Source organism: Pan paniscus, chromosome 2 (genome assembly GCF_029289425.2).
Source record: "Pan paniscus chromosome 2, NHGRI_mPanPan1-v2.0_pri, whole genome shotgun sequence".
Classification (NCBI taxonomy): domain Eukaryota; kingdom Metazoa; phylum Chordata; class Mammalia; order Primates; family Hominidae; genus Pan; species Pan paniscus.
Window position 1 is genome coordinate 170,527,709 of NC_085926.1, and position 16,412 is coordinate 170,544,120.

General features: G+C 41.6%; 1 protein-coding gene across 2 annotated transcripts in view; it reads right to left on the minus strand.

The window, feature by feature from the left end:
- NCEH1 (neutral cholesterol ester hydrolase 1) overlaps positions 1–16,412 on the minus strand; it is an 89,186-nt gene that overhangs the window by 23,030 nt on the left and 49,744 nt on the right. Inside the window, exon 2 of one of the 2 annotated variants that reach the window (XM_003831946.6) lies at positions 1,531–1,759. In XM_003831946.6, the coding sequence (XP_003831994.1) occupies positions 1,531–1,759 (229 nt within the window). The remainder of the gene's footprint in view (positions 1–1,530; positions 1,760–16,412) is intronic. The other variant, XM_034957726.3, reaches the window with a different exon arrangement.

Sequence of the window (16,412 nt, forward strand, 5' to 3'; positions counted from 1 at the left end):
TAATAAATTAATTTTTAAAATTTTGCTCTTTTAACACTTCATTTGCTGCAGTTCAGTAAAGTGATCAATTTGAAGAATATGGTACTTTCTTTAAATGAACACATAAAAAACTAGAATTTTAGGAAGTCTTAGCATTTCTTAGAGGATTCCAAAGGTCTGCAGTAACAGAACCAATTTAATATGTAAGAATTTAATTCTTAGTTGCTCTCAGTAAATTAAGATCTATATTGTGCCAACTGAGAGCCAAATATTTCCTTATTTATAGGGTTTCCAAGGCAGTCTTAGAATCAGAAGCTTAAGAATTACATAGACACCTGTCACCTCCACCTGCTCAAGTTCTTCCTCAGGCAGAAGTGATCAGTCAAAATTATGCAGAAAAGGCCAGCCAGGCTGACTCTTGTCATCCATCCCATTCCTGGCACCCATACTTGCTGTCCTCCAGTACAATGTTTTTCCTGGCAAGCGTCCAATGCTACAGATTCAATCTCTTTCAAGGCAGAAACTCCTTCTTATTCATTTTTGTATCCCTACACCCGAGCACACCTTAGACTGACCAATGGTCCAGACTTGCCCACAACTGTTTGAGCTTTTGCACTGAAAGACCTGCAGCCCAGCAAACCCCTTGGTCTCAGGCAAACCTACATACTCCTGAACAGCTATTGAAAATGTGAAAAAAAATCACTGAATAAAAGAATAAACAACGCATATGGAATTAAATAAGATTACTAGAAAAAGTCAAACCTTTTGACCTTTGTTGCTTTTAAAAAAAAATCACATAATGATAAAATAAACAAAACAAGTTGCCATTGCTTTTAAACTAAGGGGATGCCAAAAGCTCTGGACTGAAGTTGAGGAAGTAGCTCCATGATCATTTATTAGCAGAGACAAGACCCCGAATTCCGCCTTGGGAGGTTCTCTTCTGGGCGGCTCTGTTTGGCTGCCTGCCATTTTGAATGTGTTCTACTCATAAAAATCATCCAAATCTAAAGAAAATACTCTTGAACTTTGCAAGATTGTTTCCTTTGAATGGTTGCATATATTTTAACCTTTGCTTTCATAAGCAGATAAAATGTTAACATGTGTATTAAGGAATACCTGGTCTATTTCATAGAAATATATCTTCAAAACACAAGTTGGCAAAAGAAGCACAGATAATTCCCTATATGCGTGCCTGGTGAAACTTCAGCTTGTTTTGGTGCAGAAAGCTGCATCAGCACTGCACAATAAGTTAGTCTGTGATTTAGATCATAGGAAATATTTTTACAACAGTCTACCTGAATTGACAAACAAACAAGCAAAAAACCTTTACAAAGGATAACCATTTAATCTATCACCCAAACCAGGACCCTTCTGAGAGTGAAAAGGGGGCACTAGTAATAATTTTGCTGGGACAACAGGGGTAACTGGGACCATCCAGGGGAACCAAGATAAATGGTCCCCTTCTTTCCCACTAAGAAAGCCAAACTCAATTACACATCTCCCCCAAGGCCAACCACAACAACAAACCATCTGAAGGTGACCAGGACGTACTTGCACTTGCCAAGGCCCAGCCTCCTCCGTGGATATAAACGACGCTGCGTTTCAGTGGCTCTTCGGGCTTCGGAGGGCCTTCAAACACTCTGACTTCCACACCATCAAAGTCTGTGTCGGTCACCTTCACTCGGGCGGAAGACCACGCGCTTTTTTTGCCAAAAGAAACAATGATAAAATTCAGTGCCAGCAGGTGATGGCTCAGTCCCAGGTAGTGGATCAGGTTACTCTGCAGGGCGAGGGAGGAAATAAAGAGGGAGGGCGCACGTCAACTTGGCATCACCAGAGCTGCCCTCACCAACTGAATGTCTGAATTCCTACAAGCAGCTGCCACTGGACTGGAGGGCTCATTGAGCCCTTTTACTACAAAAACCAATTGTATTTACCTTTTGCTTTTGGACAAAATATTTTCATACATGAGATCTCCTCAGCTATCATCAGTCCCATTTTATTGAGAAGGCTTAAACAATAACTATGCTTGTTCATTTCATTGGATAAGTGGTAGTTCTGGGACTCAAACCTAAGATTAGGTTTGAATTCCAGGATTCAGTACCTTTTTTTTCTAAATAAGTATATCACAGTTCCAATAACATACTAGGAGTAAAGAAATAATACTTCATTTCAATGCAAATAAAAGAGGAAAATGTTCTATTTACTTTAATTTCTTTAAATTCCTTTGTAACTTATATATTTGAGTGTGTCTTGTTGTTTAATTTCTTTACATTGCTTTGTAACTTCAATATATTTAATTGTATCTTTAAGTGTGTCTTGTCCTTTTGAAAGGAGCGTGTGAGAAAAAAGAAACATGGTCAAGGGAGGCCCTGGCATTTAGAAGCAGCTCAGCTCAGATATAACCAGAAGCTTTTTAGAAATGAGGCAAAGACCATACTGCCTGATGGTCTCTTCCCTTCTGAACCCTCAGGGTATCAAGCTCTGCATTAAGTGTTCGCAGAAAGTTATTTGGTTGCAGAAGGAACATAGCAAGGAGACCTAATTTACCCACCAAGCAAAGACACTTCTGAGTTTATTTCCTTCTCTCCACTTTCGCAAGTTCATCAGGAAGGGGAACAGCTGGAGAGTAACAGTGCTCTTTTGTAGACGATGAAACAGAACACTGGTGATTAATGATCATAAGATCAAGGAAACAATGTGGCTAGCAGAAATCAGGACTATATGATGTCTGCGATGTGGCACCTTACAGCTTCTCAGGCTGTGCACAGGGTACGACGGTACACCTTGAAGAGGGTCCGTGTGTGCTCATCGCCTCAGCCTCTAGGCAAATTCCTGAGCCCTTTACCCCAGTGTCCCAAATAAACATTATAACTGTGTGTGTATATTTTATATATACATATATATATATACACATATATATATACACACACACACATATCTATATGTCCTGTCATGAAAAGAGTTAGAAAGCACTATATTAAACAGCATTAGCAAATGTTAATGAAAAACAAGAACAAGAGGCGATTAATCAAACAATTCCTAAAATAGCTATTTTAGGAATTCCTTTAATATTATTCGCTGGCAAGTATAAGCAGCAGCAGAGCTCATGAATATTAAGAAAATTCAACTTCTACATGTGCCCTGACATCAGCTGCCCAATTTACTGAACAAGTTAAAACTGTTCATGTCTTTGATACTAATTTATGCATGTGTACATGCACATATGTGTTCACACATGTACTGCACAGAGGATTCTAACTATCAACTTAAGTTCTTTGGTAAATTGGAAGAAGGCAATTACCATTCAAGTTTTGTGGTAAAATGTTAGTCTAATTTAGAGAATATTGAGAGCTGCCAGGGAATAGCTAAGAATCACTGTATTTCCAAAGCTTCTAGAGTAGATATAATAAACCCTTGTTAACACCATTATCAATTAATAGGGAACATGTAAGCTCCATTCCGCTTGTCACAGGACAGGTAGTTTGACCGGCACGAAACGACGAAATATGAACAAAGAAATGGCAGACCTGGCTCTGTTATATTATGAACTGTACTTTTCTTTTTAATTAAATGAAGACTTTCTTAAACACTTGAGACAAATTACATGAGTTTCTTTAACTATATGAAGCTATAAAACAAGTGAATTGTCTTTATACGACAGATATGAGAAGACTGTACATTTTGTAAGAGAGCCCACCTCGAGTTTCCTTTATGTAATGCATGCTCTGAGTACATGCGGGTTTGACTCAATTTGTTCATACCTTTCCAGAAACATCTCTCCATGTTAGCTTATGTTTTGCTTGCATTCACAGAATACTTGAACAACCATCTGCATTGTTTACAATAGCAACACAGTGGTGTGGGGGTAGAAGTGCTGATTAGAAAAGGGACAATTTGGCTGGGTGCAGTGGCTCATGCCTATAATATCAGCACTTTGGGAGGCCAAGGCAGGCAGATCACCTGAGGTCGGGAGCTCGAGACCAGCCTGGCCAACATGGTGAGACCCCATCTCTACTAAAAATATAAAAATTAGCTGGGGCCGGGTGCGATGGCTCACGCCTGTAATCCCAGCACTTTGGGAGGCCAAGATGGGCGGATCATGAGGTCAGGAGATCGAGACCATCCTGGCTAACACGGTGAAAACCTGTCTCTACTAAAAATACAAAAAAAAAAAAAATCAGCCGGGCATGGTGGCGGGCGCCTGTAGTCCCAGCTACTCGGGAGGCTGAGGCAGGAGAATGGCATGAACCCAGGAGGCAGAGCTTGCAGTGAGCCGAGACTGCGCCACTGCACTCCAGCCTGGGCGACAGAGTGAGACTCCGTCTCAAAAAAAAAAAAAAAAAAAAAAAATAGCCAGGCATGGTGGCACATGCCTGTAATCCCAGCTACTCAGGAGGCTGAGGTAAGAGAATCGCTTGAACCCGGGAGGCAGATGTTGCAGTGAGCCGACATTGTGCCACTGCACTCCAGCCTGGATGACAGAGCGAGACTCTGCCTCAAAAAAAAAAAAAAAGGGACAATTTGTTTATGCAGGGTAAAAGACAGGAATATGAAAGGGTAGGTAGATGAGTAGAAAAAGAATTTAGAAAACTGCTACAAGAAAAACTGTGCTAATGTTTACAATTGTATTGATAAATTAGAGTTATACTAGAGCCAATATCAAGACTGTTTGAAAACTTGAAAATTGATATGAACAGTAACCTGTTGTTAATTACTTTTCTTGGTACTATTACAAATAATAGCTATCACTGCCAGAGTGCCTACAGTGAGTGCTAGGGTAGGTTGCTGAATTCTGGCTACTATTCTGTGAGGTAGGTACTATTATCTTGCTTAAGAGAGAAGAGAACAGAAGCTTAGACATTAAGGAGCCAGTACAGAAGCTGGATTTCTAAAACCTTGAGGGGCTGCAGGACTTACAGAATTGCCTAGAAATGCTGGTGTAAATCAGTGTGGGCCATGGAAGCTGCTCTGAGCCCTATCCAGTATGCGATAACATTTGCATGTCTATATGATATCAATGATAAACTCATGAATATTACCTTTTTTTTCCTCAAATATCTTTCCCTTAGTTCTTCACATTACTCCCCTCCTACCATACTGCCCAGAAAATAAATTCAGTAGCCACACCTTTCTATAGTTGTTACTTCTTTGAATGGCTATGAGAAAAAAAAGCAAAGAAACGGGAGTTCCTTCCTTCCTTTGGATTTTTAAAAGCCTGTATCTTTTGGAGAATCTTTTTTTTTTTTTGAGGTAGAGTCTCGCTCTGTTACCCAGGATGGAATGCAGTGGCGTGATCTCGGCTCACTGAAACCTCCGCCTCCCAAGTAGCTGAGATTACAGGCATGCACCACCACTCCTGGCTACATTTTGTAGTTTTAGTAGAGACAGGGTTTTGCCACATTGGCAAGGCTGGTTTCGAACTCCTGGCCTCAAGTGATCCACCCACCTCGGCCTCCCAAAATGCTGGGATTACAGGCATGAGCCACCGCGCCCGGCCGAGAATCTTTTAAAAAATAGGCATTGATTTAGAAGATTACATGACGAATAAGAAGTCTCCTAGAATAGAAAGTGATTTCCCAGGCTAGATGGTAGAAGAGGGGAAGAGAAAGTGTTGCAGAGGAAATGAGGGCGGTAATGATAAATATCTGGGAGCCAATGAAAAAAGAACCCTGGGGTGCAAAAACTCCCAGATAGGTCTGCAGAATCTGAAGCAGCTGACCTGTGCCTCATACCCAGACAGAACCCTGGAAAGAGGCAAGACCTTAGGGAAGAGTAGATGCAAGGTATGTCTAGAAAGATAATGCCTCAAATGGCCTTAGAGCCCCAGGCTCCAGCTTGTGAGGGAAAAACAGAATGATTCTGTGTGCCCAGTGAAAGCATAAATGTAGCAGGGTCTGCATGAATGTCTTGCAGATGGACCTAAGACAATCTATCTTTTCTCCACAGCCCATTATATGTACCCAAGAGTTCAACAGGAATAGAAATGTGTGCTAATGGATTTGAAAGATCTACTGTCTTACAGATAAGAACAAAGGATATCTCAGGACAAACTGTAAGGATCAAACACCAAGGATCAGGTGGAACAGTGATGTGGGCTGAGGATGAGTGATACCCAGATGGCTTCCCCAAACCACAATGCCTCAGCACTGTATAAGATCCTCCAAAACCTAAAAGCAAATAGTGATGAGTGGGAATTCCTAAACTCACTGGGAATAAGTTTCCTACCTAAAGGATGAAGGCTTAAAATATAGATCAAGTTATATGTCCCTGAGCTTATGAAATCAGATTCAGAGTCACACAAGTAACATTCTGGAAGTAATAAAGTTTCCTGAAACCTCTATTTCTTTTTTTTAGACAGAGTCTCACTCTGTTGCCCATACTGGAAAGCAGTGGCATAATCTTGGCTCACTACAACCTTTGCCTCCCTGGTTGAAGCGATTCTCCTGCCTTAGCCTCCCAAATAGCTGGGATTACAGATGCCTACCACCACACCTGGCTAATTTTTTTTTTTTTTTTTTTTTTTTTTTTTAGTAGATACAGGGTTTCACTATGTTGCCCAGGCTGGTCTTGAACTCCTGACCTGAAGTGATCCACCCGTCTTGGCCTCCCAAAGTGTTGGGATTACAGATGTTAGCTACTGCACCCAGCCTCCTGAAACCTCTTTAGAAGGAGCTGGGAAACTCCAGGAGAACACAGAAGCAAGCCAAGTTTTAAGGGCCTAATGGGCTGTAAATTACTCCATCTTGGCTAAAGTAAGCTAGGGCAGTGCTAGAGGTCTTAAAACTTGCCTCCATAACCATTCCAGGATCTAGGGGAAGAATTCTGCCTAATGAGATGGAAGGGGATAAAGGGTACTCATTACACCTCAGTGGAACCAGACAAAGAAATCCGGTGGGGCACTGGCTCCCTACCCAGGTCTGATGGCTGAAGATCAAAGGACAAACAAGAATCAAAGGAAACCAAGCAGAAACTGTGCTCTGTTTATGAATATATAAATTAGTTATGTTTATATATGGGGTTGGTCTCTGTTGACTAAGTCAACATAGAAATTATGAAGTATACCCTATGGGCAGAGAACTTTGTAGGGGAGAAAGAGAATCATCTGAAACTTAGAGTAATAGAGGAGAACCAAGGCTTGCAAATGAATAGCTGATGTTAGTTAGCTAAGCAGTAAGTGGTAAGAAAGGCCTAGATAAAGGGTTGCACAAGCTCAGAGAAGAAAGGAATTACCTCTGTCTGGGGAAGAAATCCAGTAAGGTGTCTAGCCGTCAATTACATGTTAGATGATGTCCCATCATAGGTATGGCTAACAAGGAAAAGGGCTGGAACTAAGATGCAAGTATTGGAAAGTGGTTTGTTTTTGTTGTTGTTGTTGTTCTGTTTTTGGTTTTTTTGTTTTTGTTTTTGTTTTTTTTTTTTGAGACAGAGTCTCCCTTTGTTGCCAGGCTGGAGTGCAATGGCGCGATCTTGGCTCACTGCAACCTCCGACTCCCTGGTTCAAGCGATTTTCCTGCCTCAGTCTCCCGAGTAGCTGGGATTACAGGCACATGCCACCACGCCCAGCTAATTTTTGTATTTTTAGTAAAGACAAGGTTTCACTGTGCTGGCTAGGATGGTCTCGATCTCCTGACCTCATGATCCTCCCGCCTTGGCCTCCCAAAGTGCTGGGATTACAGGCGTGAGCCACCGCGCCCGGCCTGGAAAGTGTTTTAACTCAAAACACCTATGGGTAGGTAAGGTATACAAGCAAAATGGAGGCAAGAGGAGCATGGCAATAACAGGTTCAATCTAAAGGAGGCATGCACAGCACAGAAGTCTGTGGCATAGAATCCAGAGCCAGAGCACCTGGGCTAAAATCCCAGCTCCTCACTTACCAGCGCTGGGCTCCTGGGCAAATGACCAAACCTCTCTGTACCTCAATCTCCCATCCACAAAATGGAAGTAATTATACACATGACCTCAAAAGATTGTTGTGAAGACTGAAAACTAAGGCACCTAGAACAGTGCCTGTCACATAAGAAGCCCTTTATGAGTCAGTTATCACTGATATTACACCTCTGCTCCAGAAGATCATTGCGTAAAAAAGTGAGCCCAGCGACAGATATTCCAATGTTTCTAGGGAAGCTGAGACTATCGTTTTTCCTATTATGCACATTTGTTATTAGTTCCACATGGATTATCAAGTCCTGAAATTGTTGCAGGTTAAAAAAGATGTACAACAGTGATCTTTAAAAAGCTTATTTGTATGGTCATATTGAAGGGGAAGGAGGCAGCTGGGGAAGAACCAGCAGCACACTGATAACCCATACACATCAATGACTTCGCATCTGGTCAAGTTTCAACAGGAACCAGCAACATTAACACTTAAAGCATCGATTCTAACTCACTACCTGATCCGTTCTTCACATTCGAAGGTTTGTATTCTATGTCAGTGACTCTCCAATTTTTCCACTACGGTCACTTCATTCAGTCCATCAGCTTTTTAATTCTCTTTATATTTTGCTCTAATTGTGCCTATTGTAAGAAAAAATCTACAATCTCATGGAACATTTATTTATCTGCATGAAAATATGAGAATTTAATTAAAATATTAATGTTTAATGTTCAATTAAGAGATGGACCTTAAAGTAGAGGTATGGAACCAAGCCTAGGAGAGAAAATACAGAGGCTGTCCAAAGAGACTGCCCGGACGCAGTACCAGCTGAGGTGAATTGAGTTTTAATGAAGTAAAGATTCAGATTCACTCAAGTAACCTGAAAGTAACAAAGTTTCCTGAAACCTCTTTAGAAGTAGCTGGGAAATCCAGGAACACACAGAACTGTGTTAAGGGCCCTGTGGGCTGCAAGTTACCCTGTCTTGGCTAGCTGAAGTAATCTAGAACAGTTCTAGAGGTCTTAAAACTTGCCTCCATAACCATTCCAGGATCTAGGGGAAGAATTCCACCTAAGGAGATGGAAGGGGAATAAGGGTACTCATTACGCCTCAGTGGAACCGGACAGTAAAATCTGGTGGCGCACTGGCTCTGTACCCAGGTAGTTGGTTCATGTTGAAACTTGACCAGGTGCTAAGTTATTTATGTGTATGGAGTATCAGTATGCTACTGGTTCTTCCCTAGCCTCCTGCTTCCCCTTTGATACATGATCAGAAGGCTGGAGAAGGAGAGAGAGTTGGGGAAAGGCAAACAGATGTTTCTGGTCACAGGGCGGTGTTCACGCTTTAGTCCTCTGCCCACCGCCCTGACCTAGTAAGAACAGAAAGAGAACCCACAAGGTATCAAAGTCCGCTTTCCTATTCTCAACTAGAATACAAGGTCAAAAACATACCTTCACTTGCTGAGGCCTGGATCTCTACTCCAACCCAACTCTGATCAAAGCACAGGGCTGAGCACCATTTCTGGGAGGATTTAGGCCACATGGTAAATTCCACCAGAGAGGGAAAGTTAATTTGCTCAGGTAAAGTTGAATAAAATTAAAAAATGGAAGCTTCAGAAACACCATCACTTAAAGAGCTGGTGAGCAGGACAGGAAAAACCAATCAATAAAAGACAAAAAAGAACAAGAGAGGGAGTGAGAAAAAGAGAGAAAAGGGACAAATCGTTAGTGTGGCAACAGAAACAAGAAACTGGAGATATTAAGGGGGAAGAGATTTCAAGAAGGCAGTTGTCAAATGTCTGCAGAGAGGCCAAGTAGGTCATTGGTGTTGGCTATGGGTTCACTGGTGAACCTATTAAGGACAGTTTCATCCAAGATATGGGGCTGAAAATCATATTGTAATGGGTTGCAAAGTGAGCAGGAGTTGAAGAAAGAGAGAGAGTAAATGCAGGCAGATTACGTTCACTGTTTGTAGACATAAGGAAGGCACTAGAACAGTTGGGAGAGACTTGAGCGTGCTTCTTGGGAAAGAGCTTGTCAAGAGAGAGACAAAGTTACAGAGGTAAAAGGAATTGAGTGAATTGAGATCCTAGAGGAAGGAGGACATAGGATCTGGAAAGCAGATGGAAGGGAGAATTCATAACAGGTAATTTATAGACGGCAAGGAGGCAAAGTGAGAAGATATATCTCTAAATAGAATTTGATTTCTGTGGATGTCAGTTCTGTCTTTGTCCTAAAGAAGATAGTGACTTTTTGGCTGGGCGCAGTGGCTCAGGCCTGTAATCCCAGCACTTTGGGAGGCCGAGGCAGGTGCATCATGAGGTCAGGAGATCAAGATCATCCTGGCCAACATGGTGAAACCCTGTCTGTACTAAAAAATACAAAAATTAGCCTGGCGTGGTGATGCGCGCCTGTAATCCCAGCTACTCGGGAGGCTGACGCAGGAGAATTGCTTGACACCGGGAGGCAGAGACTGCAGTGAGCCAATATCGCACCACTGCACTCCAGCCTGGCAACAGAGTGAGACTCCGGCCAAAAAAAAAGACAGTGACTTTTCAAAGACTGCCCTCTTTGAAGGTAATCCATTGCAATCCGGCTTCAGCTCCATACATCTGATGAAACTATCTGTTAGGCTCACCAATGAACCCCTGACCCCAATGCCAATGCCGATGCCAATGACCCACTTGGCCTCACTGCAGACATTTGACAACTTGTGCTTTCTTGAAACTTTATTCTCTCTTCTCCAGTTTCTTGTTTTTCTTGCCACACTGACAGTTCATCCCCCACTCCCCCCATTTTTATTGTCTTTTTGTCTTTTATTGATTGGTTCTTACACTCCTGACCACTGGCCCTTTAAATGATGATGTTCTCAAAAGTTCAATTTTTTATTTCATTCGACTTCACAATTCCTTCTTTCCTTGAGCAAGCCAATGTACTATCATGGCAAATAGGAAGTATTTACCAGCAGCCTACTAAATTCAAAGCCTATGACCTGTATTCATATACTGATTTCTAGTCCTTGATCTATCTTTCTCAAGCTTCCATACATATTTCCAAACATCTCCAGGATCTAGCCTACAAGCTCCTCAAAATTAATATGGCCTACTCTCCCTTCTCCACCCCTAGAGCAATTAACGACACAAATTCTCAATTATCTAACCATAAGTCTAACTTCTAAGCTAGAAACCTTACTATTGTCCTCATCTTCTTCTCTCACATGATTTCCAATCACCTCATCAAACCCTATTAACTCCACCTGCCAATGTTTTCTGACCTAGTTCTACCCCAGCTCCACCCCCGCTCTCGTTACTGCCTTGGCTAAGATGCTCATTATTTTCTGCACTTGCCTGCTAACTTGAATTCTAGATAACAGTCTTTCTCTATAACTTGCTGCATACTGCTGTCAGAGTTTCTACCCTGAAAGGCTGATCACATTACCTGCCTGCTTAAAAACTTCTGCTGACTTCCTGTTTCTTACAGGAAAAAAAGAAAAATCTAAAGTTGGCATTCCAGTCTGGTCCCACTCTACATTGGAACCTCATTTCTCACCACCCTACCCCTTGCAGTCAAGCATAACTTGCCTAACATTTTTCATTTTTTTAACCTGCCATTCTCTTTGGCAATGCCCTTCACTGGTATGCTGAAACCAGCTCTTGCTGGGTCTCACAAACCAAATGATAAATTTACAGGAATTTTGCAAGTCAGTTTGTCAGAGGTATGTGACCCAGAGCATCTCTGTCTTGAATAGGGGCTGGGTAAAATGAGGCTGAGACCTACTGGGCTGCATTCTCAGATGGTTAAGGCATTCTAAGTCACAGGATGAGACAGGAGGTCAGCACAAAACACAGGTCATAGAGACCTTGCTGATAAAACAGGTTGCAGTAAAGTAGCCGGATAAAACCCACCAAAACCAAGATGGCAATGAGAGTGACCTCTGGTGGTCCTCACAGCTACACTCCCACCAGCACCATGACAGTTTACAAATGCCACCGCAACATCAGGAAGTTACCCTGTATAATCTAAAAGGGGAGGCATGAATAATCTACCCTTGTTTAGCGCATAAGAAATAACCATAAAAATGGGCACTTGCTCAGGTTCCAGACCTTTGGTGGATCCCCATCTGGCTAGGGATTTTTCCTGTACCTGTCCTTCTTCCCTTTTTTACTCAGCATTATTTTTGTAGAGGAAACCTTTTGTCCCACATGATGGCATGCATGGACCTAAAGGGTTCTATGTGGAGCACAGTGGCACCCTCTACACATAGCAAAGTACTGGACGGAATTATTAAGCCAACCTGTAAAGCACAAAATAAGTAGGCAATAGTAGGGTTCTCTCATTAGATTGCACAATTATAAAATTTCCAATTGTTTCCTCAAATATCCAGGAATTTCATGACAAGCTACAAAGCAAACCTGAGGAGAACCTCACTGCCACTCCATAACAAAATCTAGCTCAGAGAAATAAAAGAGCTCACAGACGGATTTAACACTCTAACCCTGTCACCCTAAAACATTTGGTTTCTTTCCTCCCAGAAAACCTCTAGGGCTGCAGTTCAGTCTCAGGAAGGGCAAAAAGGATAAGGTTGTCTCTTTCCAATTCCAAAACATTTTTTTTTTTTTTTTTTTTTTTTTTTACTATCAACACAGAAAACAAGTAGTTTCCACATTGCCAAAATACTGGCTTAGCTCCAAAATCCTCCTATAGTCTACAGGATATGTCAAGGGCAGTAGCTCACGTGTGCTGACATTTGCTCTCTGCCAGTCACTGTTCTCATTGTCAAGGAATCTCAGACCACGGGGGGTCAGTGAATCACCCAAGGTCACTCAGGCAGTAAATGGTGAACTGGATTTGAACCCAAGCATTCTGGCTCCAAAACCCTCAACCATCACCCTCTATTGCCATTGATGAGTGTAGGAGTTTGGTCAGGGTGGTGGGAAAAATTATAGAAGTGATAGAGAAAGACAAAAACCTTCTTGGAAGGCTGGGAGGTTTTGCAAAAGCTTTGAAAGATAATTTGGCTGAAGGCAGCCAAATTCTTTTATCGGGAGCCTGAGAGCAAAAGGCAGATAACAAGCAAGTATAAAGGAATTGATCTGGTTAAGTTAGTTTACTTGGGCCTCGGAACCTGGCCTTTAATCATCTGTGCACAGGACTGCTCTCTCCAGGGGGACAACCATGTTAATTACCCACAAGATGTGTTGACTCAAAGTCATTAAATCTGTACTAAATAAATGCCTGTAGCACCAGCTTGTCAGGGCTGTGGCTGCTGACTCTTTATAGCACCCTCCTTGGTGTCTGTGAGTGGCCCGGTCCCCTAGCTGTGCAGCCAGGCAAAAAACCTGTGTCTGCATACATTTTTTCATCTGTTGCTCAGCCAGGGTCTGTGGGCCAGGCCTGGCACATAAGTACATTTATTCTCAAACCTACATCATAAAACTAGAAGATTTTACATCCTAAATTAACATATAGCTTCACATATTTACCCAAAGGGAAACTAAGGCCCAGAAAGGATTTGTAACTCTCCTGGGCTCAGTGACTATGGCAGCATAGCTCTATGCTTGACCACTCTGGATCAAGCAGCCACCCCCATCTTTCCCCTTTCCTTCAGCTCTTCCTCAACAGCACATCACTCTCTTGAGCCTTCCCTGGTAATAATACAGGAGTTATTAAAAAATAATTTTTAGGCAGATAGAGAGGAGTTCTTGGCAAGGCTTTTTCTTTTAATAAAAGCAACCCCTGAACCATTTCTTTTTTTTTTTTATACTTTAAGTTCTAGGGTACATGTGCACAACGTGCAAGTTTGTTACATATGTATACATGTGCCATGTTGGTGTGCTGCACCCATTAACTCGACATTTACATTAGGTATTTCTCCTAATGCTATCCCTCCCCCCTCCCCCCACCCCATGACAGGCCCAGTGTGTGATGCTCCCCACCCTGTGCCCAAGTGTGCTCATTGTTCAATTCCCACCTATGGGTGAGAACATGCAGTGTTTGGTTTTCTGTCCTTGCGACAGTTTGCTCACAATGATGGTTTCCAGCTTTATCCATGTCCCTAGAAAGGACATGAACTCATCATTTTTTATGGCTGCATAGTATTCCATGGTGTATATGCGCCACATTTTCTTAATCCAGTCTATCACTGATGGACATTTGGGTTGGTTCCGAGTCTTTGCTATTGTGAATAGTGCCACAATAAACATACATGTGCATGTGTCTTTATAGTAGCATGATTTATAATCCTTTGGGTATATACGCAGTAATGGGATTGCTGGGTCAAATGGTATTTCTAGTTCTAGATCCTTGAGGAATTACCACACTGTCTTCCACAATGGTTGAACTAGTTTACACTTCCACCCACAGTGTAAAAGCATTCCTATTTCTCCACATCCTCTCCAGCACCTGTTGTTTCCTGACTTTTTAATGATTGCCATTCTAACTGGTATGAGATGGTATCTCATTGTGGTTTTGATTTGCATTTCTCTGATGGCCAGTGATGATGAGCATTTTTTCAGGTGTCTGTTGGCTGCATAAATGTCTTACTGTGAGAAGTGTCTGTTGATATCCTTCACCCACTTTTTGATGGGATTGATTTTTTCTTGTACATTTGTTTAAGTTCTTTGTAGATTCTGGATATTAGCCCTTTGTCAGATGGGAAGATTGTAAAAATTTTCTCCCATTCTGTAGGCTGCCTGTTCACTTTGATGGTAGTTTCTTTTGCTGTGCAGAAGCTCTTTAGTTTAATTAGATCCCATTTGTCTATTTTGGCTTTTGCTGCTATTGCTTTTGGTGTTTTAGTCATGAAGCCCTTGCCCATGCCTATGTCCCTGAATGGTATTGCCTAGGTTTTCTTCTAGGGTTTTTATGGTTTTAGGTCTCACATTTATGTCTTTAATACATCTTGAATTAATTTTTGTATAAGGTGTAAGGAAGGGATCCAGTTTCAGCTTCTACATATGGCTAGCCAGTTTTCCCAGCACCATTTATTAAATAGGGAATCCTTTCCCCATTTCTTGTTTTTGTCAGGTTTGTCAAAGATCAGATAGTTGTAGATGTGTGGTATTATTTCTGAAGGCTCTGTTCTGTTCCGTTGGTCTATATCTCTGTTTTGGTACCAGTACCATGCTGTTTTGGTTACTGTAGCCTTGTAGTATAGTTTGAAGTCAGGTAGTGTGATGCCTCCAGCTTTGTTCTTTTGGCTTAGGATTGTCTTGGCAATGCAGGCTCTTTTTTGGCTCCATATGAACTTTAAAGTATTTTTTTCCAATTCTGTGAAGAGTCATTGGTAGCTTGATGGGGATGGCATGGAATTTATAAATTTCCTTGGGCAGTATGGCCATTTTCACAATATTGATTCTTCTTATCCATGAGCATGGAATGTTCTTCCATTTGTTTGTGTCCTCTTTGATTTCATTGAGCAGTGGTTTGTAGTTCTCCTTGAAGAGGTCCTTCACATCCCTTGTAAGTTGGATTCCTAGGTATTTTATTCTCTTTGAAGCAATTGTGAATGGGAGTTCACTCATGATTTGGCTCTCTGTTTGTCTGTTGTTGGTGTATAGGAATGCTTGTGATTTTTGCACATTGATTTTGTATCCTGAGACTTTGCTGAATTTGCTTATCAGCTTAAGGAGATTTTGGGCTGAGATGATGGGGTTTTCTAAATATACAATCATCTGCAAACAGGGACAATTTGACTTCCTCTTTTCCTAATTGAATACCCTGTATTTCTTTCTCATGCCTGATTGCCCTGGCCAGAACTTCCAACACTATGTTGAATAGGAGTGGTGAGAGAGGGCATCCCTCTCTTGTGCCAGTTTTTAAAGGGAAAGCTTCCAGTTTTTGCCTATTCAGTATGGTATTGGCTGTGGGTTTGTCATACATAGCTCTTATTATTTTGAGTTATGTCCCACCAATACCTAGTTTATTGAGAGTTTTTAGTATGAAGGCTGTTGAATTTTGTCAAAGGCTTTCTCTGCATCTATTGAGATAATCATGTGGTTTTTGTCTTTGGTTCTGTTTATAAGATGGATTACATTTATTGATTTTCATATGTTGAACCAACCTTGCACCCCAGGGATGAAGCCAACTTGATCATGGTGGATAAGCTTTTTGATGTGCTGCTGGATTCGGTTTGCCAGTATTTTATTGAGGATTTTTGCATCGATGTTCATCAGGGACATTGGCCTAAAATTCTCTTTTTTTGTTGTGTCTGCCAGACTTAGGTATCAGGATGATGCTGGCCTTATAAAATGAGTTAGGGAGGATTCCCTCTTTTTCTATGATTGGAATAGTTTCAGAAGGAATGGTACCAGCTCCTCTTTGTACCTCTGGTAGAATTTGGCTGTGAATCTGTCTGGCCCTGGAATTTTTTTGGTTGGTAGCCTATTAATTATTGCCTCAATTTCAGAACCTGTTATTGGTCTATTCAGGGATTCAACTTCTTCCTGGTTTAGTCTTGGGAGAGTGTATGTCTCCAGGAATTTATCCATTTCTTCTAGATTTTCTAGTTTATTTGCGTAGAGGTGTTCATAATATTCTCTGATGGTAGTTTGTATTTCT